This window comes from Denticeps clupeoides, chromosome 2 (genome assembly GCF_900700375.1).
Source record: "Denticeps clupeoides chromosome 2, fDenClu1.1, whole genome shotgun sequence".
Classification (NCBI taxonomy): domain Eukaryota; kingdom Metazoa; phylum Chordata; class Actinopteri; order Clupeiformes; family Denticipitidae; genus Denticeps; species Denticeps clupeoides.
In genome coordinates, this window is record NC_041708.1 from 36674442 (window position 1) to 36698889 (window position 24448).

Below are 24448 nucleotides of genomic sequence, written 5' to 3' on the forward strand. Positions count from 1 at the left end.
TTTTTGAATTGTGCATTGAGATTTCTTATTTTTGCAATATTTCTAAGGTGCATGAATGCTATCCTAGTGATATTATCTACATGAGAATCGAATATGAGACCTGCATCGATGAGGACACCTACTGTAGAGAATAGAGTAAAAACTCTCTACGCACAAAAGCACTGTATTCAAACCACTTCAACCTGATGTTACCTGGTAGAAAGAGGTGTGGCACAATAGAGGTTAAAAGGATGAACAGTTTCTATTTTATGAATCCCAGTAAATTATTATTGCAGTTACATGTAAATATGGTGCACCAGCCCTGGTGCTACATGTAACATTAGAACGATTAGACAAAGTTACATACTGACATAAAGTGCACGTGTGCGACACCAACAAACTGGGGTACATAAGGTGCAAACAGGGGACACAGGGAGTCCAAGAATAACATTTGACAGGGTGGTAGCAGCTTAGTGGGCAACACACTTGCCTATGAACCAGAAGACCCAGGTTCAAACCCCACTTACTACCATTGTGTCCCTGAGCAAGACACTTAACCCTCCTGTAACTACTGATTGTAAGTCATCTGATAAATGCTGTAAATGTAAATTTAACAAAAAACATACAGACAGCACTAAACTAGTACAATGTTTAATTAATGTGCAAAGTAAATAGTGCAAATACTGCTGTGCAAAATGGAACGGTGCATTAGTAGATGATATTACATATTAGATCATCAAAAATGGACGATGCATGAATAGATTATATTACAGATAGATAATCAAACAATAAAACTGGGGTAGTGTGTGAGGGTGACAGTTTAGAGGGGTGAGTCCCTGAGTGTTCAGGTGTCTGATGGCTTGTGGGATGAAGCACCAGAAACGTTATTTTACTTTACTTTACTTTACTTTATTTAGCATACACTTTTATCCAAAGTGACTTACAGGAGGAAGACACCAGCAATTCACATTCGGTTTCTATAGAATTTTGAGATTACAAAAGTAAGAGCCCCGATAAGGCCTATCTTGTCAGCATAGAGCATGCTCAGAGATTGTTAAGTGCTAGACGAAGAAAAAATTATAATGTATATATATTTTTTTTTATTGTTTTGTGCATGTGTAAGTGTTAGATTTGTCTGAAATACTTTTTGAATAAGAGGGTTTTCACCTGCTTCTTAAAAGTGGTGGTAGTCTCGGCTAGTCGAATGGAGGAGGGCAGGTTGTTCCACCAGCCAGGGACAACAACGGAGAACAGAGTTGATTGGAATCGGAGACCCCGTGAAGAAGGAATTTTCAGTCTCATTTCATTTGCCGATCTGAAAGAGCGTGCAGGAGTGTAGCTAGCTAGTATTGTATTGATATAGGAGGGTGCAATTCCATTTACAGCCCTGTAGGCAGCATCAAGGATTTGAACTCAATGCGAGCAGCTACCGGGAGCCAGTGGAGAGAGGTAAGAAGAGGTGTAACATGGGTGTTTTTTGGCTGATTGAAGATGAGATGGGCTGCCATATTTTGGATCATGTGGAGTGGTTTTATGGTGACTGCAGAGGCTCCAACCAGGAGAGAGTTACAATAGTCGAGTTTGGAGATGACCATTACCTGGACGAGGAGCTGCGTAGCCTGTTGCGAGAGGAAAGGCCTAATCTTGCAAATGTTGTAGAGAGTGAACCTGCAGGATCTGGAGATCGCAGCAACGTGATGGTTCAAACTCAGTTTGTCATTGATCCAAACTCCAAGGCTTTTTGCAGACGCTGTGGGCGTTAACAGTAGCGAGCCAATTTGAATTGAGAGGTTTTGCTGAGGGGAGTTGTTGCCCGGAAAGATCAGAATCTCTGTTTTGGATTGGTTGAGTTGGAGGTGTCATTCAGACATCCATGCCGATATGTCTGAGAGTCAGGATGAAATTTTTGTTGCTATAGTAGCATCTTCTGGTGGGAATGACAAATAGAGCTGGGTGTCATCAGCGTAAGAGTGATAAGAGAAGCCATGTGATTGGATGATGTGACCCAGTGAGCAAGTGTATATTGAGAATAGAAGGGGGCCAAGGACAGAGCCTTGTGGAACCCCTGTGGTTACCCTAGAGAGGACAGATGTCTCACCTCCCCATGATACCTTGAAAGACCTGTCGTGAAGATAAGAGATGACCCAATTTATTAAGGTTCCTATAACTCCTAAATCTGAGAGTGTGGTGAGAAGAATTTCATGATAAACTGTGTCGAAGGCAGCAGATCGATCAAGTAGGATGAAGGACAGATGATCTGCGGGCAGCTCTTGCAGCACGAAGGTCATCCATCATTGCCAGGAGGGAGGTTTCAGTTGAATGCCCTTTCCTGAAACCAGACTGAAACGGGTTGAGAAGCTCATGCTCGTGGAGAAATGAGGAAAGTTGAGCCAGGACTGCTCTTTCAAGAATTTTTGAAAGAAAAGGAAGGTTGGAGACTATGTGGTAGCTATCCAATAGAGACTGGTTTAATGTGGGTTTTTGAGCAGGGGAGCAATGGCAGCCTGTTTAAAAGCAGTAGGAAATGTTCCTGTTGTGAGTGCGGAGTTTAAGACATGTGTCAGAGCAGATACTATGGTGGGCTGTATGGACTGAAGGAGGTGTGAGGGGATTTGATCCAGGGAGAGAGTGGTGGGGTGACTAGACTGGAGAAGTTTAGACACAACCGATTCAGAGAGGGGAGTAAAGGAAGACAGTGTCCTGGTTTCAGAGGTAACAGCAGGATGGGGTCTGGGGTTAGGGGGTGAGAATTGTTTGCTAATGTCAGCCACCTTCTCTTGCTCAGGGACACAATGGTAGTAAGCAGGATTTGAACCCGGGTATTCTGGTTCATAGGCGAGTATGTTACCCCTAGGCTACTACCACCCCCATCTATAATGGTGGAGAGAGTTGTGTCTAGTTCCTCTACAAAGTTCCCCAGTGGATCTGGAGGATGATATACAGCAACTATGGACATTACACTGGGTGTGTAATAGTTACTTAATAGTTATTTTGTTTCACTATATAGCGTCTAACATGTATATAGCTAAAATGACAATAAAGCTCAACTTCAACTTATCACACTAAAACTATTTCCTGCCTCTCAACTGTTCATGTTCACACTGTTGGGTAGGTAAATTATTCATTCACTACAAGACAATTCAAACCACATTCAACTATAAGAAACATGTACCTGTCTGCAATCTAATGAAGTTAAACTACTGAAAATGGTGACGGTGAAACCGCACCTGATTCCACTCAAGAACTGGGTGGTAACGGGTTGAGTGGTGCAACCAGCTGTGCTAAATGAGGATAAACCCAAAAACGTGCAGGATCATTTTACTCCAGGACCGGTTTTGTAGACCCCAATCTAGTCTTTGTACAACTGATACTAGTTATCTAATGAGTGCCAGACTTGGCAGGTCTAGAAGGTCATTAATGTTAATTATGTTTCTTATAAAAGTGGAAGCCATACATGGTGGTGTCTGTAATGTGGCATCATGGGTTGGTGGTCAGTGGCAGTGTTGCTGTGGGGAGGTGTTGTAGGGGTTTGTATGGGTGCAGTTCTGCTGGATGTTAAAGGTGTACCAGCTCCTGTTCCAGCTTCTGGTCAACCTCTTCCAAGACCTGCAATGAAACCACCTCAGGTGCCTGCCAGTCCCCCGTTTGTCCCCGGGGTGCTGCCGCCGCCTCAGGTGCCTGCCAGTCCCCCGTTTGTCCCCGGGGTGCTGCCGCCGCCTCAGGTGCCTGCCAGTCCCCCGTTTGTCCCCGGGCTGCTGCCGCCACCTCAGGTGCCTGCCCGTCCCCCGTTTGTCCCCGGGGTGCTGCCGCCGCCTCAGGTGCCTGCCCGTCCCCCGTTTGTCCCCGGGGTGCTGCCGCCGCCTCAGGTGCCTGCCCGTCCCCCGTTTGTCCCCGGGGTGCTGCCGCCGCCTCAGGTGCCTGCCCGTCCCCCGTTTGTCCCCGGGGTGCTGCCGCCGCCTCAGGTGCCTGCCCGTCCCCCGTTTGTCCCCGGGGTGCTGCCGCCGCCTCAGGTGCCTGCCCGTCCCCCGTTTGTCCCCGGGGTGCTGCCGCCGCCTCAGGTGCCTGCCCGTCCCCCGTTTGTCCCCGGGTTTGTGCCGCCGCCTCAGGTGCCTGCCAGTCCGCCCTTTGTCCCCGGGGTGCTGCCACCGCCTCAGGTGCCTGCCAGTCCGCCCTTTGTCCCCGGGGTGCTGCCACCGCCTCAGGTGCCTGCCAGTCCGCCCTTTGTCCCCGGGGTGCTGCCACCGCCTCAGGTGCCTGCCAGTCCGCCCTTTGTCCCCGGGGTGCTGCCACCGCCTCAGGTGCCTGCCAGTCCGCCCTTTGTCCCCGGGGTGCTGCCACCGCCTCAGGTGCCTGCCAGTCCGCCCTTTGTCCCCGGGGTGCTGCCACCGCCTCAGGTGCCTGCCAGTCCGCCCTTTGTCCCCGGGGTGCTGCCACCGCCTCAGGTGCCTGCCAGTCCGCCCTTTGTCCCCGGGGTGCTGCCACCGCCTCAGGTGCCTGCCAGTCCGCCCTTTGTCCCAGGGGTGCTGCCACCGCCTCAGGTGCCTGCCAGTCCGCCCTTTGTCCCAGGGTTTGTGCCACCACCGCTGCCTGCCCGACCTCCCTTTGTCCCCGGGATGCCTCAAGTGCCTGCCCGTCCCCCCTTTGTCCCCTGGTTTGTGCCACCACCGCCTCAGGTGCCTGCCGGTCCCCCCTTTGTCCCCGGGATGCCTCAGGTTCCTGCACGTCCCCCGTTTGCTCCTTCGCCTCAGGGATCAGGGGGGCAGCTTCAAGATCCTGGAAGTGTCCAGCAGCAGCAGCTGCTTGGCCCAGTAAAGGAGCTGACCTGGAAGTTTCCTCAGATGCCAGTAGAGCCCACGTCCCCCCCAGTGCAGTTCCAGCTGAGGGAGCCGGTATCAGTCAGCAGTGTGGCAGCTACCTGTGACGAGAATATGGTGCACGTGCAGGTTAAGAAGGACCTGTTTGGTTCTGGAGAGCTCATCCAGGCATCAGACATCTCACTAGGAGGCTGTGGGGTGACTGGAGAAGATTCTGTGGCTCAGCTGCTGTATTTTCAGTCCTATTTGCAGGCCTGTGGCAGCCAAGTAGTGGTGAGTTCTGGTTCCTCTTCGGTCAGGAATCTGTTGGACTTTCTCCAGTAACTCTGGCTTTTTCCCCCTTCAAACACAGATGACCAACGATTCCCTGGTTTATTCCTTTTCTCTGACCTACCTCCCAAGAGCCATTTCTGACACTTCTGCTCCAATAGTCAGAACCAGTGGTGCTGTAATTAGAATTGAATGCCACTATTTGAGGTGAGCTCTAGCTGATCTGCTCTCCCATGTCTCTCTGTATTTAGATGCTTTTTGATATCGGTTTCTTCTTGCATGTGACCAGGCTTCACAATGTGAGTAGCAATGCCCTGCAGCCTGCCTGGATCCCATATGCTGCTACTAAAACTGCAGAGGAGCTGCTGGTCTTCTCTCTCAAGCTCATGACTGGTAGGTACAGTTGTGGTCCACTGTTCCACTGTGTTGGCTGTTCCTAACATTTGCATTTCTCTTCAGATGATTGGAAGTTTGAGAGGCCTTCCAACATCTATTACATGGGAGATCTGATCCATTTTGAGGCTTCTGTCAAGCAGTACAACCATGTCCCCCTCCGGGTGTTTGTTGATACTGTGGTGTGGTGGTGTGGTGCTGTAATTGGGATTGAATGCCACTATTTGAGGTGAGCTCTAGCTGATCTGCTCTCCCATGTCTCTCTGTATTTAGATGCTTTTTGATATCGGTTTCTTCTTGCACGTGACCAGGCTTCACAATGTGAGTAGCAATAGTAGTAATTAAAATATACTTTGTCAAAAATGATTGATGACATATCTGCATGAGGAAAAAGCGCGTGATTTATGACCATCTACCCTTCTACATTCTCCCCTTCTCCACCGGACACTGTGTGCGTAATTTATGACCTCCTTCCCTTCTCCACCGGACACCAGCGCGTAATTTATGACCTCCTTCCTTCCTTCCCCCTCCAGACATCTGTTATGTAAGACAAAGCATGCTCCCGCGATGTCCATTCTTACATAAACACTTAGACATGCTTTAAAAAAAACAGATGTATTATCACTTGTTTACAAACTATGGCTGTTGTGGGGAGGTTATAAGCCAACATACCATTACCTCTTTCTCTCAAACACTGAATCAATGTGTGGCCTTACAATGTCTCACACACACACACACACACACAGACCAAAACAGAAACCTTATTTAAATGATATATGTTTTAAAAAGTGTTTCTAGTTAAAGAAAAACTATTTTGCTTTCAAACAAAGTTAATTTCATACCCCTACTGCTAAAATAAAACCGTTTCATGATTTCCCTGACCCACACACACGTAGATCCTAGCACATCCTCTAACAATCTTTAACACCCTAATCGTACCATTTGTTTACAACTAGGGTCATCTGGTTCCACCATTCTCGCAAACAATGAATCAACGTGTGACCTTACACACACACACACACACTCAGGTCTATATAACAAGAGAGACCCTCTAGGTCTTCATTCGACTGATCGACCATCACAAGGACCATCACCTACGATGAACTCTCAGTAAGTTTTTCATAACACATAAACTATAAGTCTTGTTACAACGTATGTGTGTGTTTATTTATTTATTTGTTAATAGGTGTGACTTTTCTGTAGAATCACTCGAAGGACCATCAAACCTGGCATGTTTTGAAACACCGGGGTTCGAAAGTCTATGGACCGAGGGTTTTGGTGCGGGTGATTCTGAACCACAAATTTCATACCAAGGTAATTGTAAAAACCACAGATCCTACTAATAATAATAATATCACTACATAGTTGTGAGTGTGTGTTTTTGACCGTGTATGCATTCTAATAGCGGAACATTATCCAAACTCCAACGTTGTAACCGCTGATGTTGGATGCTCTGCCGACAGTTTAGGTAATATATTTATGACTATCTAATACGGTTTTATGAATTTTTCATCATATGGTTGTGATTGTAATATCTCTTGTTCTGTACAGCAACCATCAGACAACTTGTGGCCACCATTCCTAAGCCAGGCGTTGATAATACAGGGGTCGACAAGCCGTCAGGTCGGAAAGCCACACGCAAGCGAAAGCACCTGGCTCCCGTGGTAGATCTGTGCGTGGAAAAGTCACAAAAGCGTATGGTGAAAAAGCCGCAAGGTATGTATTACATATGTTTTAACACAATTTATTATTATTTTAATAAAATATTGACAATCAGGTTTGATAAAACTATCAGGAAAGAAGACGAAAACAGATTTCAAGCTCCCGGAAAAGCCAGAAGGTGTGTATTTACATGGTTTTAACGCAATCGTTATTTTAATAAAATATTAATTTTAACATTGTGTGATTTTTGTTACAGGTAGAAACCCCGTAAACGTTGATCTCGACTTTGTCGCCGATTGGACCAACACTGATTACAAAGCGTGGGATGCAGTAGATTTTGCCAGATCAGACATCGCCACGCAAACAGAACCAAACCACATCGACCCACAGAGGTACCGGCGGTTTTCTAATCATTCTGAATGCTGTGTGTGCCATAAACAGGTATTAGATAACATTGTTAAGGTGTATGACTTGCAAGAAAAGTTGATTAGGACTGTAGGGATTATAGCCAAAGCTGTAGAACATACATCAGATCTGAAGCGTGTCGATTGGTCATCGTTATCAGCGGTTTTGTTGCGTTTAAGTGGCATTTCACGTGTGTAAGGGGTGTTTTAAACTTGTTGTCATCCATAATGGAGCCGTCTAAACGTCAATGTATTGGTGGTGATGCTGTGGAAGATTTTAATAAAACACTACACGATATGTTAAACATCGAGACATGGGGGGGAAATTGAGATGTTTAATAATGTTTTACATAAAATTCAAAATGGTTGTGGTGCTGAATCTGATCCAGTATCCTTAGAAGAATTGTCTATAAGGGGTGGTGTGATAGACGGTTACCATGTTACACCTAAACCACGGTTCAATGGGGTGGTACTGCGTCGTGATATTAATTTCAGATCCGTTTCGAGCAGCGACATATCATATATTTCACACATCAACGATGTATTCAAAGATATCGTAAAATTCTCACACACACTGGCCGGACAGAGTGGTGCTTTCGATGTCACACTGAGTGGCGATACCCTGCTTTCAGATGTTAATGCGATCCTTTCACCCGCGAATAACCATTCGTATGAAATTCTGATGGACGCCATCGAAAAAATAATCCAAAGCAATAAAAAAATTATGTGCGATGAGACACTACACCTGACTGTTTCAATCGCTAGAGGTCGTGATGGGGGCGTGCGACGTAAATTGTGTGATTTGGCTCATGATCAGATAATAAGCAAGAACAGGATGAATCTATTCTGCCCCGTTAATGTTACAAACCATTTGTGCTTCGCGATATGCCTGGCAAATTTTGTAAACCCTGAGAAACCAACAGCTTATTTAGAAAAATTGGCTGCCACATTTCAGACACGGTGCGGGCTACCTATTCACCATAAAGTCGGCTTTAATGATGTTCCAAAATTTGAGAGCTTATTGGACATCAAGATTGTGATCTTTTACAGATCAGACGTAGGGGTGTTGCAGAAATTTCAAACTAGCACTGTACCGCATGCAAAAACATCCTTTTTATACATACACGACAGCCATTACTATGGAATATTAAACCTCAAGGCGTTCATGGGGGTGCCGTATGTCTGTGAATTCTGCTATGCCGGTTACACTTCGTTCAGAGACCATGGTTGCAAATACAGGTGTGATGTTTGTAACGACCCCGGCTGCCCTTCAAGGGTCACAGGTTCGAGATATTGCTCGTCTTGTGGGAGGTTTTGCAAGTCTGATTTTTGTTTTGACAAACATAAACAGCCCCGTCCTATGAAGAGCGATCCTAGCGTGGTAGCGTCAAATTGTGATCTTACAAAATTTTGTAAGAATTGTAACAGGCGTTACCACGTTAGTGTTAAAAAAACCCAAACCACACACGTGTCCGACACCACACTGTGTTCATTGTCGTGAAGAACTGATTCCAGACGCTAAGCATGAATGCTTCATACAACCCATTAGATTGAAGGAGACAAATAACCGCTACATTTTTTTTGATTTTGAAACACGTTTCGAGAACGGCAAACATCATGCAAATTTTGTTTGCGCAATTACATTTACAGGTGTGGAGTTCACGGCTGAGGGTGACTGGTGTGTGCGTGAATTTGTGAATTGGCTCCGTCGACCGAGGTTCAACGGTTTCACATTTTTAGCACACAACGCTGCAGGGTTTGACAATTTCATACTTTTGGAATATTACTCAAAACGGGATCAAACTAGATGTGACAATGACTGGATGCCGTCTGATATTCATGTTTGATGCATGTTTTAAACAGCGTTTTATCGACAGCTATTCTTTTCTACCGATGAGTCTGGCAAAAACAACATCTGCGTTAAATCTCACCACCACAGAAAAGGGTTATTTCCCACACAAGTTTAACACACGCTCAAACAACCATTACATAGGCCCATACCCGGATAAGACCTTTTATGGATATGACAACATGTCCAATGCTGGCAGACGTGAATTTGATGACTGGTACAACGAATCAGCGTGCGGTGTTTTTGATTTTCAGAAGGAACTCCGTTTCTACGGTCGAAACGACGTCATGCTGTTAAGAGAGGCGTGTCTGAAATACCGTGATGAGTTCATAGAATGCACGGGTCTAGACCCTTTTGGTCAAACCACGTTGGCATCGTGCTGCATGGCTGTATACAAAACACACTACCTACCACGTGATACACTCGCTCTTACACATAACGCGTACACAAGCCAAAACCAGGCGTTTTCAGACATTAGCATTGAATGGCTGGAATATGTCAAAACAACCAGGCATGTGAACATCCAACACGCTCTGACAGAGGGTGAGGTTGTGGTTGGGAAATACTGTCTTGACGGCTATTATGAAAAAAATGGTCGTAAATACGGTTTAGAATTTAATGGGTGTATGCATCATGGACATGATTGTAAATACACACCCACCCAAACTCATCCTTTGTCAAGGCTCCCGTACAGTGTTTTAAGAAGGTGTTTTGATGATAAGATTGAAACCCTCACCAAGGTGTACGGCTTAAAAGTCGAAGTTATGTGGGAGTGCCAGTGGCGTCGTTTAAAACAGGTCGATCCATCAGTCATAGAGTTCATGTCAACATATACACATCCCAGTCGTCTAAAGCCGAGAGACAGCCTCTTTGGCGGTCGAACGAACGCGTACAAACTCTATCACAAAACATCGGACGGTGAAAAAATTTGTTACTTTGATTTCACCAGTCTCTACCCATTTTGTCAATCATCAAAGGAATATCCGATCGGCCACCCACAGATCATTTTGAAAGACTTTGATAGTCTCGAAAATTACTATGGGTTGATTAAAGCAACGGTGTACCCGCCACGTGGTCTCTTACACCCTGTGTTGCCTTACCGATGCGGCGGCAAACTAATGTTCCCGCTTTGTAGAACATGTTGTCATCTTGAGAATCAAGCGTCACCATGTACTCGTACTGACGGCGAGAGATCTCTTTCGGGTTGTTGGGTTAGCATTGAATTGTTGAAAGCTGTACAGATGGGTTATGTTTTGGCTGAGATTCATGAAGTGTGGCATTTTGAACAGATCAGAAACGTTGTTTGCAGATTATGTGAAAACGTTTCTACAATACAAGCAGGAAGCCAGTGGGTACCCGCCGGGGGTTGTGACGGATGCTGAAAAGCATGCCTACATCGAAGATTATTTTCAAAAACAGGGTATCCGTCTGAATCCTGAAAAAATCTGTTCAAACCCTGCAAGGAGAAATATTAACACACTCCTATTGAATTCACTTTGGGGCCGATTTTCAATGCGGGAAAACCTTCCATTCACAGAGTTGTTGAAAGATCCTGATGACTTTGCACGCTACATTTTTGGGGATGGTCGTGAAATCACACATTTTGCATTTGTCTCGGACGAAGTGGCATTGGTTCAGTGGCGTTATGCAGACGGTTATGGCGCTCAAATGCTTGACATTAATGTGTTTTCTTGGAGCGTTTACAACTGCTCATGCACGCCTAGAATTATATTCTGTGATGGAGAAATTGGGTGATCGACTGTTGTACAGCGACACAGACAGTCTAATCTTTGTCTCAAAAGATGGTGACTGGGAGCCACCCCTAGGTCCATATCTGGGCGATCTTACTGACGAGGTAGGCCCCGGGGATTACATTACAGAATTTTGTTCAGGCGGTCCGAAAACATATGGTTACATCACTGCTAACGGTAAGACATCCATGAAGGCCAAGGGTATCACTCTCAATGCTGAAAATTCAAAAGCTGTAAATCTACGCTCTCTGGTTGATTTGGTTAACAGCTATGTAATAGAGACCGGTCGCAACATGTTTTAACATGCACAGACACAATTACCAGGAATAAAAGACACCTCACATTACATAACAAATCAGATGTCAAAAGGTTCAAAGTTGTGTACAACAAACGAGTACTGCTCCCAGACTTTACGACGCTCCCCTATGGGTATTGACACAAGATGACTTTGAGAGATGTCACAGGTAAATATGTAAATAAAACATTTTTCTTTTTTTTTTTTTTTTTAATCATTATGTCTGTAACATCTGTATATATGTACAGTTTTCTATTATTTGTATCTGTGTGATTTTCAACATGTTTGTAACATTGTATATATGGATGTTTGTATTGTGTATGTTTTTTTTTTTTTTTTTTTTTTTTTTTTTTCAATATGTCTGACATTTGTGTATTTATATTTGTATTTTTATGCTATTATATACATGTGTGTGATTTTCTACAATAAAAATTTGTGTATCATCTCAGGATTCGATCCCAGATTGCAACATCCGTTCTCGTGTATAGTAAGCGGACCGTCAAACTCTGGAAAAACGTTTTTTGTGAAAGCATTAATAGCCGATGCCGACCGCTTAATATCTACAACGATTGAAAACATTGTCTACATTTACGACTGCTGGCAACCTCTTTATGACGAGTTGTTAAAAATTAGGAATATTAATTTTATACAAGGTATTCCTGACACACTATCGGACGACCAACTCTTGCCGCCGACCAAACCATCGCTATTAATTATCAATGACTTAATGGATGTTGCGAGGGGCAATAAGCAGGTTTAAAAAGTGTTTACACAATACGTGCATCATAGAAATCTCAGCGCTATCTACATGGTTCAGAATTTGTTTTTTCAGGGGAAATCCAGCAGAACAATCAGTTTAAACACCAATTACCTAATACTTTTCAAAAACCCAAGAGACAATACACAGATTGCTGTATTAGCGAGACAGATATATCCTGGTAATACAAAATTCTTCCTTGAATGTTTTAAAAACGCTACTGAAAAACCCTTTGGCTACCTCATGATTGATTATAAATCTAGAACACCTGACACATTTCGTCTCAGAACGGATCTGCTTTCAGAGTATCCGGTGGTCTATGTTCAGAAAAAAAGAGTTTAGACGCTGACATGTCTAATCGTCTTTATAGAAATCTGCCGCTTCTAAAACTCTTACTTAAGGCTAAGCCGATACAGAGACGTCTCATTTTACAAGAATCTTCGAATGAGTTGATTCTAACCTTATGCGAAGTGGCTTTGAATGTGCTCAGCGGTACAATACCATTGACAAAGTCACAATATAAAAAGTTGGAAAAAAAGAAAAAAGCTATAAAATTCATAGCCGATAAAAACAATTGGTGTGAAGAAATATGTGATCAATCAAGAGGGTGGGTTCCTTTTACCTCTGTTAAGCGTAGCCGTCCCCTTTATAAGTAGTCTAATCGCATCAAGACAGGGGGGCTAATGGAACACGCTGAAAGGATGTATTTGGTACCCCAGCGACAGCTGGACAGGTTAAAAAACGATGGTGCACCTATACCTCTGAGACAGCGCGCGGAAAATGATTTGGATGCATCGATGGCCTAGGCAGTGGTGGCCTAGTGGTTAAGGAAGCGGCCCCACAATCAGAAGGTTGCCGGTTCGAATCCCGATCTGCCAAGGTACCACTGAGGTGCCACTGAGCAAAGCACCGTCCCCACACACTGCTCCCCGGGCGCCTGTCATGGCTGCCCACTGCTCGCCAAGGGTGATGGGTTAAATGCAGAGGACAAATTTCACTGTGTGAACTGCGTGGTGTGCTGCTGTGTATCACGTGTGACAATCACTTCACTTTTAGTGGGGCAGTGGTGGCCTAGCGGTTAAGGAAGCGGCCCCGTAATCAGAAGGTTGCCGGTTCGAATCCCGATCCGCCAAGCTACCACTGAGGTGCCACTGAGCAAAGCACCGTCCCCACACACTGCTCCCCGGGCGCCGGTCATGGCTGCCCACTGCTCACTCAGGGTGATGGGTTAAATGCAGAGGACAAATTTCACTGTGTGCTGTGCTGCTGTGTATCACATGTGACAATCACTTCACTTTATCGATAAAAAGTGTTTTGGACAGAACTGATTTGGGGGATTATGGAAAAAGCCAAATTATACTCGACACTCTTGCAGAGGTATATATCGGTGGTTAAGCAGGGTGATCATGAGACTAAATCGATAACGCTTAACCTACCACAGGCATCTGAAAATGTACAGACATCGCCCACAGAAGCAGCGACCGCTGATGACGACGCTACGGTTAAAGAGGTTTTACAAAATGTACCGCAGAGAAGTAAAAGGAATGTCCGGTATATATTAGAAAAAATGATGAAATCACAGGGGGTTGCTGCATGGGGTAGAGAGGGCGAATTTGTTTTCAACGGTACGATCATTCCAGGATCTCACATTTTCGATTTGGTTAAGAACGTTACCACCCCTCAAACTATGAATCCTCATAGGAGACCCAAGGGGTGGCGTAAATTCCTGAGTGCTATAGCAATGTTGAACATACCTCTTTCTACGGTTCCAAACAGACGTGTTAAAGATGAGGTCAATTCATTTAAAAACATTAACAAGACTTTTACCACCCGTGATGATGATGGTGATTCAGAACCACCCGTGTTTTCATCGCCACGTCTAGATACAAGCGCATGGTTACATTTTTAAAAAGTGTATACAGTCTTGTTTTAAAACGTGTTTGAACATGTGATGACAATAAACAAACTTGATGATACATATATTTGTTTTTCGACTCATTTATTTAGAATAAGATTTTTTCATAAACACCTCACCAGATTGTATACATTGAGAGTTTTTAAACATATCACAATTATAGACATGCGGGTGTAGTTTTTTCACAAATAGCGAGACCTTTTTATCATTTTTAGTCAAGTCGTTGGAATATTTAGATAAAACATCTTCATAGCTCAAACCCTTTGACATGTGGTAGAGAAAGAATACACAGTGTTCGCCGCACGTAACCGATGATAAATCCTGAACCTGTTTATTTGAAAATTGTACATTGTAACATGTAGTTTTTAGAAATTTATAAACGGTTGACGGAAACATCTTGCTGTCTGGCCTGTTTCCAAAACTGTCAAAAAAACAACCGACACGGTCTTCAGTTATGTACACAGCTAACCAGTGTTCACCCGGTTGGTCCGAACTGTGTGTGTTAATTATCACAGATGCTGGTAATTATCACAGATGCTGGTAATGTTGCCACAGGTCTTTTGGGTAATTGGTCGGACGGCAGTACGCCTAAAAAACACGTGTTTGTGGAGATTTTGTCCATAATATTTAATAGTTGTACGGTGTTCATTAATTCAGTAGTGGTCCACAAGAATCTGCCTGCGATTGGACACTTCAATTATGCTATCAAATATAGCGTAAACTATTAAATTGATAGTGTTTCGAAGCGGTTGTCTAAAACGCATTTCCAATCTGATGTTCCCTGATCTAATTAACGACATGTGTTGGCTGCATTCTTCGTCCGGCGTGAGGTTAAAAGCGTAGAGTGTGTAACCGTTCAAGAAATCCTCTCTGTCGATAGACAATGCCCGATTTTTTAGATGTCTGCCGGTTGATAACGCCAACTGATAAAACTCTCTTATAGCAGAACCTTCTATGTACTGTGGTTGAAACGGCTTGTAGGGAATTGCTGTCCGTCCACATACACTGCTAGGAATTCTAAATCATAATGTTTGAATGCAAAAGGGTTTTTAGCATAAGATCCTGAAAATGAGTCATTATCAACCATCCCAATCACAATGGCTTTTGGTAGTGTCCCCAAAAACAGGTTTTCCTGATTAGCGACGCGTGTTCCGGTGGGCACGGAGAAATTTTTTAAGTATACCCTGTCGATAGGATATTTAGCTGCTGCTGTGAGTAATGCCTGCGCGTGTCCCAACCTGACAGCTGGTGACACTGAAACCTTTTTAACAAACATGGACGCTGCCAGTATGTTTATTTTATAACCCAAATTGTCACTGCGCATTAAGCAAAATTCATCTTTAGCACGTGTTAATCGAATTTTTATATCAACGCCGTTCAACAAGAGTTTTTCTTGAAAAAAGATATCACTGTGTATGGGAGATAATAATTCAACAACGCTACTAGCATTAGTGAATGCGGCCCTCTTGTTCAACCCCCGGTTTGCTCCAGCCGGATCCGCAGTATCCATATGACCCGCAGTATCCTTGTAAAATAGGCCCGCTGAGAAAAGTGTTTCGAGCGCATGACGATCATAATTTATCAAACACTCAATAAGACTTCTGTACGGGTATGTATTTGAACTCTGTGAGATCAGCCGATCCCCCAGGGATACGTCGACCTGTGAAAATATTGTAGCTCCGGGGTAATTAACCAAGCCGACTGGTGCACCCTCATCTATATCGGTGCCATCCGGTTTAGTGATCTTGAGTCTTGTGTATAAAAGTGTATTGTTTAAATCAACATAGTCTTCACCGTTACCAGCTATGAAAAACTCCAGGGGTGCAGAGTCAGTCAGTGCCGAGATAGGCGGTACTTCGATGTATGTACTTTTTTCTATAGACAACTGCGTCATGGGGACTGTAAACAAATCCAACTCTGACTTTACGCATTCATCGGACATCCCGTGTATTAACGCCATGACTAAAAGATGTTTTTTAAATTTCTTTTAGTCCGATACTCATGCATGCGTTGTTTACCCCTCGAGTTTCTTTTAGACACTGTGTTTTGTTTCTTCTTTACTTTGCTTTTCTTGCCATGTGTGATTCGTTTTACACCCGGTGGTTTGTGTTCATATCGCCTGTTCATTACCATCATACCTGAACCATCTTGTCCAACATCATTTTGTCTAGGTCTCATAACATTCGTTACTACATCGGTAACAATGTTCTTTGCCACCGATTTTAGATGGGGTTTTGCTATAGCGAAACCTTTTTTCAATAGCGGTAGTGCCATTCGGAAAAGACCTCGGAAAATACCGCCAAGCCCTGCGCCGTACATGGAAGGGGCGCCATAAAAACCTGGAATCCCACCCCCCGCTTGGTTTTGATAATACGTCACATAACGATGAGGGTCTATCGTGTACGGATTAAAAGCCTTCATAGTTTCTCAAATTCTTTGAGATTGTTTCGTGGGTCTGAAGTGTAGTTTTGTAACCACCTTGCCGTACTTAAATGGTATGACACAATTCTGATCTGATTTCACTTCTACAGCTATATCGCTGATGTGTGATTTCGAAACACGTACGTAGTGCGCTCTGTCATACTTGACTGTGACAAACTCTTTGTTTTTCCCGGTTATATGTACACATCGTAGAAGGGGTACAAAATAGTCACCCACCGCCTGATATTCTATAAAGTCTGTATAGACAAAAAGGCTATATTCGCCACCATACAGGTCGGCCGGATATGATGCATATGATCGACTCAACGGATCCACAGTAATGCTTGCGTCAAAAAATTCGTTATTCTTAAATCCTAAAATAATCCTAAACTTGCCTGATATCGCTATGGTGACAGGTTTGTTCGAATAGACATAAACCTTATTAATAAGGTCATCATAACCAAATGTAACGCCGTGTACCCTGGTATAGCCGCTTATCTCTTTGACTATGTCTGAAATGCTTGTGTAATAACCTACGCGTATTGTAACATCCAATCTCTCCCCTGTTATATTATTGGTCAAAAAGATGATTTTGTCATCCTCTCCAAAAGTCGGCCATGATCGCGGGTACTGGAATTCAATCAGCGCTACTTCCCAATCGCCCTTTAAAATAATAGGTTTCGCGAGTTTGGTCCTATACTTTGATATGGTATTATCAGGATATACGCTCTGTGAGGCATTACACAGCAGGGTTACATAAAAGCCTTCGTCCCCCATGGTGTTGTTTTATCGTGAATGAAAGACTGATTCTGGAACAAACTATTTAAACATCTACTACGTCTTTTTCATCAACCCAAGAGTTAAATTTTTCAGGCCACCCCAACCACTTCACAAAGACCATACGTCTTTTCCCCATGTTCTTCCTTTCCAAAATTTTCTCAACTTTAAACGGTTTATTACTGATTAGTTTGATCTTTTGCAATTCTTCTTCATAAAAGGTACCGTCTATTATATCGCCGTCATAATCTACCAATTGGTAGACCGGTGGATTACGCGGGATACATGCTGATATAGTAAAGAATTCATCTGTGAAGTTTTGTTCATAGCCTTTTGTGAATGCACCTCTTGCTTTAGAAATTCTTACAATGTCACCTGTTTTGTAATTGAACGTAACATTTTTCTGCTTCGCATCGTTCACACCGTACAATGACTGAAACACTCGTGCTTCATTTGTAGAGCAGACCTGTGCAGGTTTCATTTTAATGCTACGATGGTAGCTGGCATTGTATGATTTTATTAAATCAGGAAGTACGTCTATATACCTTTTAGAATTGACCGATGTCAGATATCGCCACATTCTACCCTTAATAGTCCTGTTAAAACGTTCGATAACGCTTGCCTTTAATTCGCTACCTGTGGCAAAATGGGTGATGCTGTGTTTTCTCATTAGGTTTTGAAATCCTTTGTTGAAAAACTCCTTTCCTCGATCGGTCTGTAATTTTTGAGGTACTCGTCCTTCCTTTAGAATAGTTTCAAATGCTCTAGTCACCTCAGCTCCGGTCTTGTTTTTTAAAATACGAGCCCACGCATGTTTACTAAAAACATCTATACACGTTAACATGAATTTATAACCATCGTTTTCCTTTGAATACATAGACATGTCAACAAGATCTGCTTGGAATTGTTTGTCTATACCATACACCACGACTCTATTCCGCTTGTATTTTAAACGCGCTGGTTTGTGTAACGTGTATGCATCCTCCCCTGATAACCAGTCAGAAACCGTCTTATTAGACAACCTGACCCCTGTATTTTTAAACACGGCATCTTTTAACCTTGTTTTACCACCGAAGGAGCCCTCGCTGTCTGGCGTATAGTAGTATTTTTTTAAAAGGTCAGTCATGATGGGTTGCTTCGTGAAATAATGACACATTCTATTTTGGTTACACATTATTTATTTTCAAATTATGCGTTGTCGAGGTATTGTAAAAATTTCACACATATATCTAAATCTCTCTCAATAAGGTATGAAACCAGCGTCTCGACGATGGTATAAACATTCATCATGACTTTTTCACGCAGTTTAACAATACAAACATCGGTTACGTAAGCACACAACGTTATGATGTGGCCTATTTTAAAACTATGATTACACAACATGCTTTCTATGATCCTACATATAGATGCATGACAACATCCGTCACCATTTACACACATGTGTACATGATTACACCATACTATAGAATTTCTTCTGGCTAACGTCATGTGTTTTTTGAGATTGTCCAAACGTATGCTAGATGTCACATAAATACTGTTAATTCATCCGCAATAACATTACACAACAATGATGTTAGTTCAGATTTAACAAAATCTTTTGACAGACTGAAACCCATGTTTACAGAACAGCCTTCTCACCCCAGCTCTTTAGCGCTTCATAAATTACATCAGCACTTTGTGAGTCAGCAAGCCTCTCAGTCATCTGATCCAGCCTCTGGAAAAAGAAAGGTTCATCTTCTAATTCGTAGGCCAGCGCCCCCACAGCACCGTTGATTTTCTGAGGATGTACATAGAGGCCGCACGCTGTTAGAACGTTTGTGATGAGGTGGTGTGTCTCAGGCTGGAAAAGTCTCTGCTTTATCTTGTCCATGTTGGTAATGTAGAAATATCCCTCCGGCTCATAGAGACACGGGTGTTGGGTCTGACTCGGATGGTCCACCATGCAGCCGTAACAGGTCTCCCGTAGCAGTCGTCCGACGATGTTTTGGAGGATTCTGCACACGCAAAACTTTATGGTTTTAAAAGCTTTTAGTGTGGAACAAGTCAATTCGTCGCCATCCCACGGGTTTGAGACATCGCCCACATGTGTCGCCGCCGGTGGTGGCTCCTCATCAGAGGTTTGCAACGACGGGATGTCTACCAATGGTCCAGGCATGTATGTCAAATTCTGCAACCCCAGACTGTCACCCAGTTTGTCGATCCAACAACAGTCTTCAACAGCATCAGCTGCACCATTCAGTCTAACAGCCATGACTTAACAGAACCTGTGATCACCCAGATTGTGTTAGGGGTCTGAGGTCCTGTTCTGCTTTTTAATGGTTAGCCGGTGTGGGGGGGGTGGTTCAGGGTGTGACGTGGCATTGTCATGTAAAAAAGACCACACATGAAGACCATGTGGTGTAGGAGAAGAGAATAGAGTGTGTAGAAAAAACTCTTTCTCCCTCCACACAAAGCACTGTATTCAACCACTCCAATTTGATGTTACCTGGCAGAAAGAGGCATGGCACAACAGAGGTTAGAAATGAACAGTTTCTAATTTATTAACACCGGTAAATAATTATTGTAGTTACATGTGAATATTGAATGTAAAAAGGTACCAAGGTTACAGAGAAAGTAAACATGAGAAGAAAGAGTAAAGAGGGAGAAGAGAAAGAGAAGGGAAAGAGAGGGAAACCCCCCTGAGCAAGATAGCTCAGAGGTCCATTTTCCACATGTGCGCAGGCTTTTATACCCCTGGCCTACAGGAAGTTGTCACTGGCCTACAGGAAGTTGTCACTGACCAATCAGAACCTGTTGTTTCTGATGTCACGCCCCCGGTGCCTCCCATTTGGTGAAGACAAAGAGGGTGGGCGGTCCTGACGGCTGATACTTCGCACGTTGATGTCGGACAAAAGACATGTAAAAACCGGGGTGTCGAATCTTCACCCTCAACCATCGACACAGGAATGTCACACTTCCCCCTGCAGACATCTGTTATGCAATGCAAAAACAGGCTCCTGCGATGTCCATTCTTACAGACGGCCGGTTGATCCCCTGGGGCACTCGAGTATTCAGGGTCCATGGGGATCACAATTGGGTCATGATTGTGTATCTGCTTGCTTCCTGGTCAGTCGGGAATTCAAATGTAGCCGATAGTTGTGGTTCTGTGTCCTTTGTGATCCTCAGGCGTCTGAGGTCACCCTTGTAGGGAAACCTGTCTTCTTGGCATAGATCAAACACAGCAGCATACATAGAATATTCAACTTGATCCAGGGCTTTTCACACTTGGTTGGGTTCTTTGTCTGGAGTGTGATGAGGTTTGCATACAGATTGTGCATGTAGAAAAACAGTGTTCATCGTACATCAAAACCAAACCAGAAAAACAAATGGCAACAATGATCAGATAATGTAATGCAAAAAACATGTAAATATAGTGGGAGGCTTAAAATGATATCAGGGAATTCATAACTCCGCAGATTTGCACTGACTAACTGAGTCTAATCAACAACAGTGGCCGGAAAAATAAATACAAATAAATAAATAAAAAAGTCCCGCTTGTTGCCATGTGATTGGAGAATTACACCTTTATTAGGGAATTCATAACTCTGCGAATTTGCATCGGCTTAACGAAGTTCAATCAACAACAGTGGCCGGAAAAATAAACACAAATAAAATAAATAAAAAAAGTCCCGCTTGTTGCCATGTGATTGGAGAATTACACCTTTATTAGGGAATTCATAACTCTGCGAATTTGCATCGGCTTAACGAAGTTCAATCAACAACAGTGGCCGGAAAAATAAACACAAATAAAATCCCGCTTGTTGCCATGTGATTAGAGAATTACACCTTTATCACTAAAAGCTATTATTTGAGATTATGGCATTGTTGAGGTGTTCAGAGAGAGAAACAGTTTCACATAAATTTAAATTCTGATCCTAAACATGTTGATCATACTGAACATGAATTTAAAATAAAAACAATTAAGTTTAACAGTGCAATTTCCAATCCCTGATCAGTTATTATCAAATTGTTCACCGTGGGACATGGTTTATGATGTTCAATGTAATACCAGTAATCTAAAATGTCACAAATCCTGGTTATTACTGGTTACAGTTTGGTTTGTGGGTTCATCTATTGTGCCAGCCATATCTACATGCCACATTGTAAGTGATACAGTAATTAGTCAATGTTCATTTTATACCTTGTCGGACTGGATCTGGATTTAGAAATGCCTCGGTTTCTACGGTCCCGGGCTTTTAGGATATGTAGATCCTTTTTATTTAAATTAAAGCACATAGATTCTATTCTTCCCTATGCAGTAAAATTCAGATAAAAGAGACTTACGGTCACAGATCCACATCCGAGCAAAGGTATCACGTCGGGATCACCATTTGTAAAAAAGACCACACATGAAGACCATGTGGTGTAGGAGAAGAGAATAGAGTGTGTAGAAAAAACTCTTTCTCCCTCCACACAAAGCACTGTATTCAACCACTCCAATTTGATGTTACCTGGCAGAAAGAGGCATGGCACAACAGAGGTTAGAAATGAACAGTTTCTAATTTATTAACACCGGTAAATAATTATTGTAGTTACATGTGAATATTGAATGTAAAAAGGTACCAAGGTTACAGAGAAAGTAAACATGAGAAGAAAGAGTAAAGAGGGAGAAGAGAAAGAGAAGGGAAAGAGAGGGAAACCCCCCTGAGCAAGATAGCTCAGAGGTCCATTTTCCACATGTGCGCAGGCTTTTATACCCCTGGCCTACAGGAAGTTGTCACTGGCCTACAGGAAGTTGTCACTGGCCTACAGGAAGTTGTCACTGACCAATCAGAACCTGTTGTTTCTGATGTCACGCCCCCGGTGCCTCCCATTTGGTGAAGACAAAGAGGGTGGGCGGTCCTGACGGCTGATACTTCGCACGTTGATGTCGGACAAAAGACATGTAAAAACCGGGGTGTCGAATCTTCACCCTCAACCATCGACACAGGAATGTCACACTTCCCCCTGCAGACATCTGTTATGCAATGCAAAAACAGGCTCCTGCGATGTCCATTCTTACAGTCACACTCCACCTCCCCATGAAAAAGACACACCCTGATTTCGTTGTATCCGGCCAAAATATCGCTCCATTTAAACAATCTGTCAATCTTCTTGAAGACGTTGTGGAGTATGGCCACATCACACCACGGGTACATCACTTTCACATCCTTTGGCGATCCATACACACGGCGTTCACCGTCTGGCACCACACGACTGACATTCTTACCACTACACACGTAAATGTAAGACTCTGATTTCCGCTCTTGACATCCACCACACATGTAGTAGTGATTTTGATCCGTAGCACCGGTCCACGATATGTAGAAAGGCCCCGTATTTACATCTTCAATCTTTTTCCACCCGTTATTCTTGAACAAACACCAGTCTTCAGCATAAAACGACACACACAATTGGTCGTCCGGTGTAAACTCCTGGTCCGTGTCCACCGAGTACAGTCTCACATGACGCTCCTTCTTGTCAAAAATATAACCGCCGACACGTCCATCGGATAACATCCATTCGTATTCTTCACAGCCACCAGGGTTCTGAAGAAAATTCACCAAGGATCGTGGCCTTCTCCTTTTTGGCGCAAATGGTGTATCACAAACTATCCTGTTTGTAACAGGCGTAGGCGTAATACGTCTCTTCATAGCTGCACCAAGCGGGCTGCCCATTGTAACAGAATCTGTTGTACTCTGTTCAGAGACATCCTACGCCTCTTTTATTACCCTATGCCATCATGGTAAACACACACACACACACACACACACACACACCTTAGCCATAGGCATGGGTTGGGTTAGAGAAGGGTCAGGGAGAAGGGGAGGAGGTCATAAATTACGCGCTGGTGTCCGGTGGAGAAGGGGAGAAGGGGAGAAGGGAAGGAGGTCATAAATTACGCGCTGGGTGTCCGGTGGAGAGGGGAGAAGGGGAGAAGGGAAGGAGGTCATAAATTACGCGTACAGTGTCCGGTGGAGAAGGCTTGAATGTAGAAGGGTAGATGGTCATAAATCACGCGCTTTTTCCTCATGCAGATATGTCATCAATCATTTTTGACATAAAGTATATTTTAATTACTACTAGCAATGCCCTGCAGCCTGCCTGGATCCCATATGCTGCTACTAAAACTGCAGAGGAGCTGCTGGTCTTCTCTCTCAAGCTCATGACTGGTAGGTACAGTTGTGGTCCACTGTTCCACTGTGTTGGCTGTTCCTAACATTTGCTTTTGTCTTCAGATGATTGGAAGTTTGAGAGGCCTTCCAACGTCTATTACATGGGAGATCTGATCCATTTTGAGGCTTCTGTCAAGCAGTACAACCATGTCCCCCTCCGGGTGTTTGTTGTCTGTGTGGTCACCGCTGTCCCTGATGCAGCTGCTGCTCCCAGTTATCTCTTCATTCAGAACCATGGGTGAGGAGCAGCTTCATTTCTTTATGACTTTGTTTACGATGTGCTGTTGTCTCATTTTGCTCTCCTTTTTATTATAGGTGTCTGGTTGATTCCAAGCTCACTGGCTCATCTTCTCGCTTCCTGCCCCGTACACAGGATTTCAAGCTCCAGTTCCAGCTGGAGGCTTTCAGGTTTCAGCAGGGGGACACTGGCTCTGTACGTGTCTCAAGCTGGCCCTTCGCTCTCATGGTTCCACCACCTTGGTATGGTGGCTGACCGTCCGTATCTCTCTTGTTCCAGCTGTTCATCACTTGCTTGCTGAAGGCAACAGCGGCTGCTTCCCCGACTGATGCTGAGCACAAAGCCTGTTCTTTTGTAGGACACAAGTAGGTCTGGACTAGACTGCTGCATTACAAACATCCACATGCACTTTTTATTCAGGCCCTGATCTTTCTATGAAGGTGGGCTGGTGCGGGTGGAGAGGACCAACTGTGTAGCTGCTGTGATGGTTCTTGTGGGTCCAGGAAGGCAAGAGATCTGACTTCTGTCTCAGGTATGTGGACATGGCATCCATTTTTGTCTTTCTGTTTGTGCTGATTATACATTTTAATCCCGTTCCTCTTCCTTGCTTTCAGATTCTGGATGGGAGAAAGAAATATCTTTGGGACCGTTGTTCATCAGAGGTTGACCAGCCTGTCTCTTTATGATCGTTCTCTTTTAATAGCCAAATAAATGCTGAAATGGACTGTC

The 24448-nt window shown here is 43.8% G+C and overlaps 1 protein-coding gene across 1 annotated transcript; it reads left to right on the top strand.

Annotated features, from left to right (window-relative positions):
* The first annotated feature begins 4682 nt into the window (after positions 1–4682).
* LOC114774699 (zona pellucida sperm-binding protein 3-like) lies at positions 4683–24088 on the top strand. Its single transcript, XM_028966418.1, has 6 exons — positions 4683–5066; positions 5146–5270; positions 5353–5456; positions 23545–23719; positions 23797–23914; positions 23999–24088. The coding sequence occupies exons 1-6, from the start codon at positions 4683–4685 to the stop codon at positions 24086–24088; spliced, it is 996 nt and encodes a 331-aa protein (XP_028822251.1).
* The last annotated feature ends 360 nt before the right edge of the window (positions 24089–24448 follow it).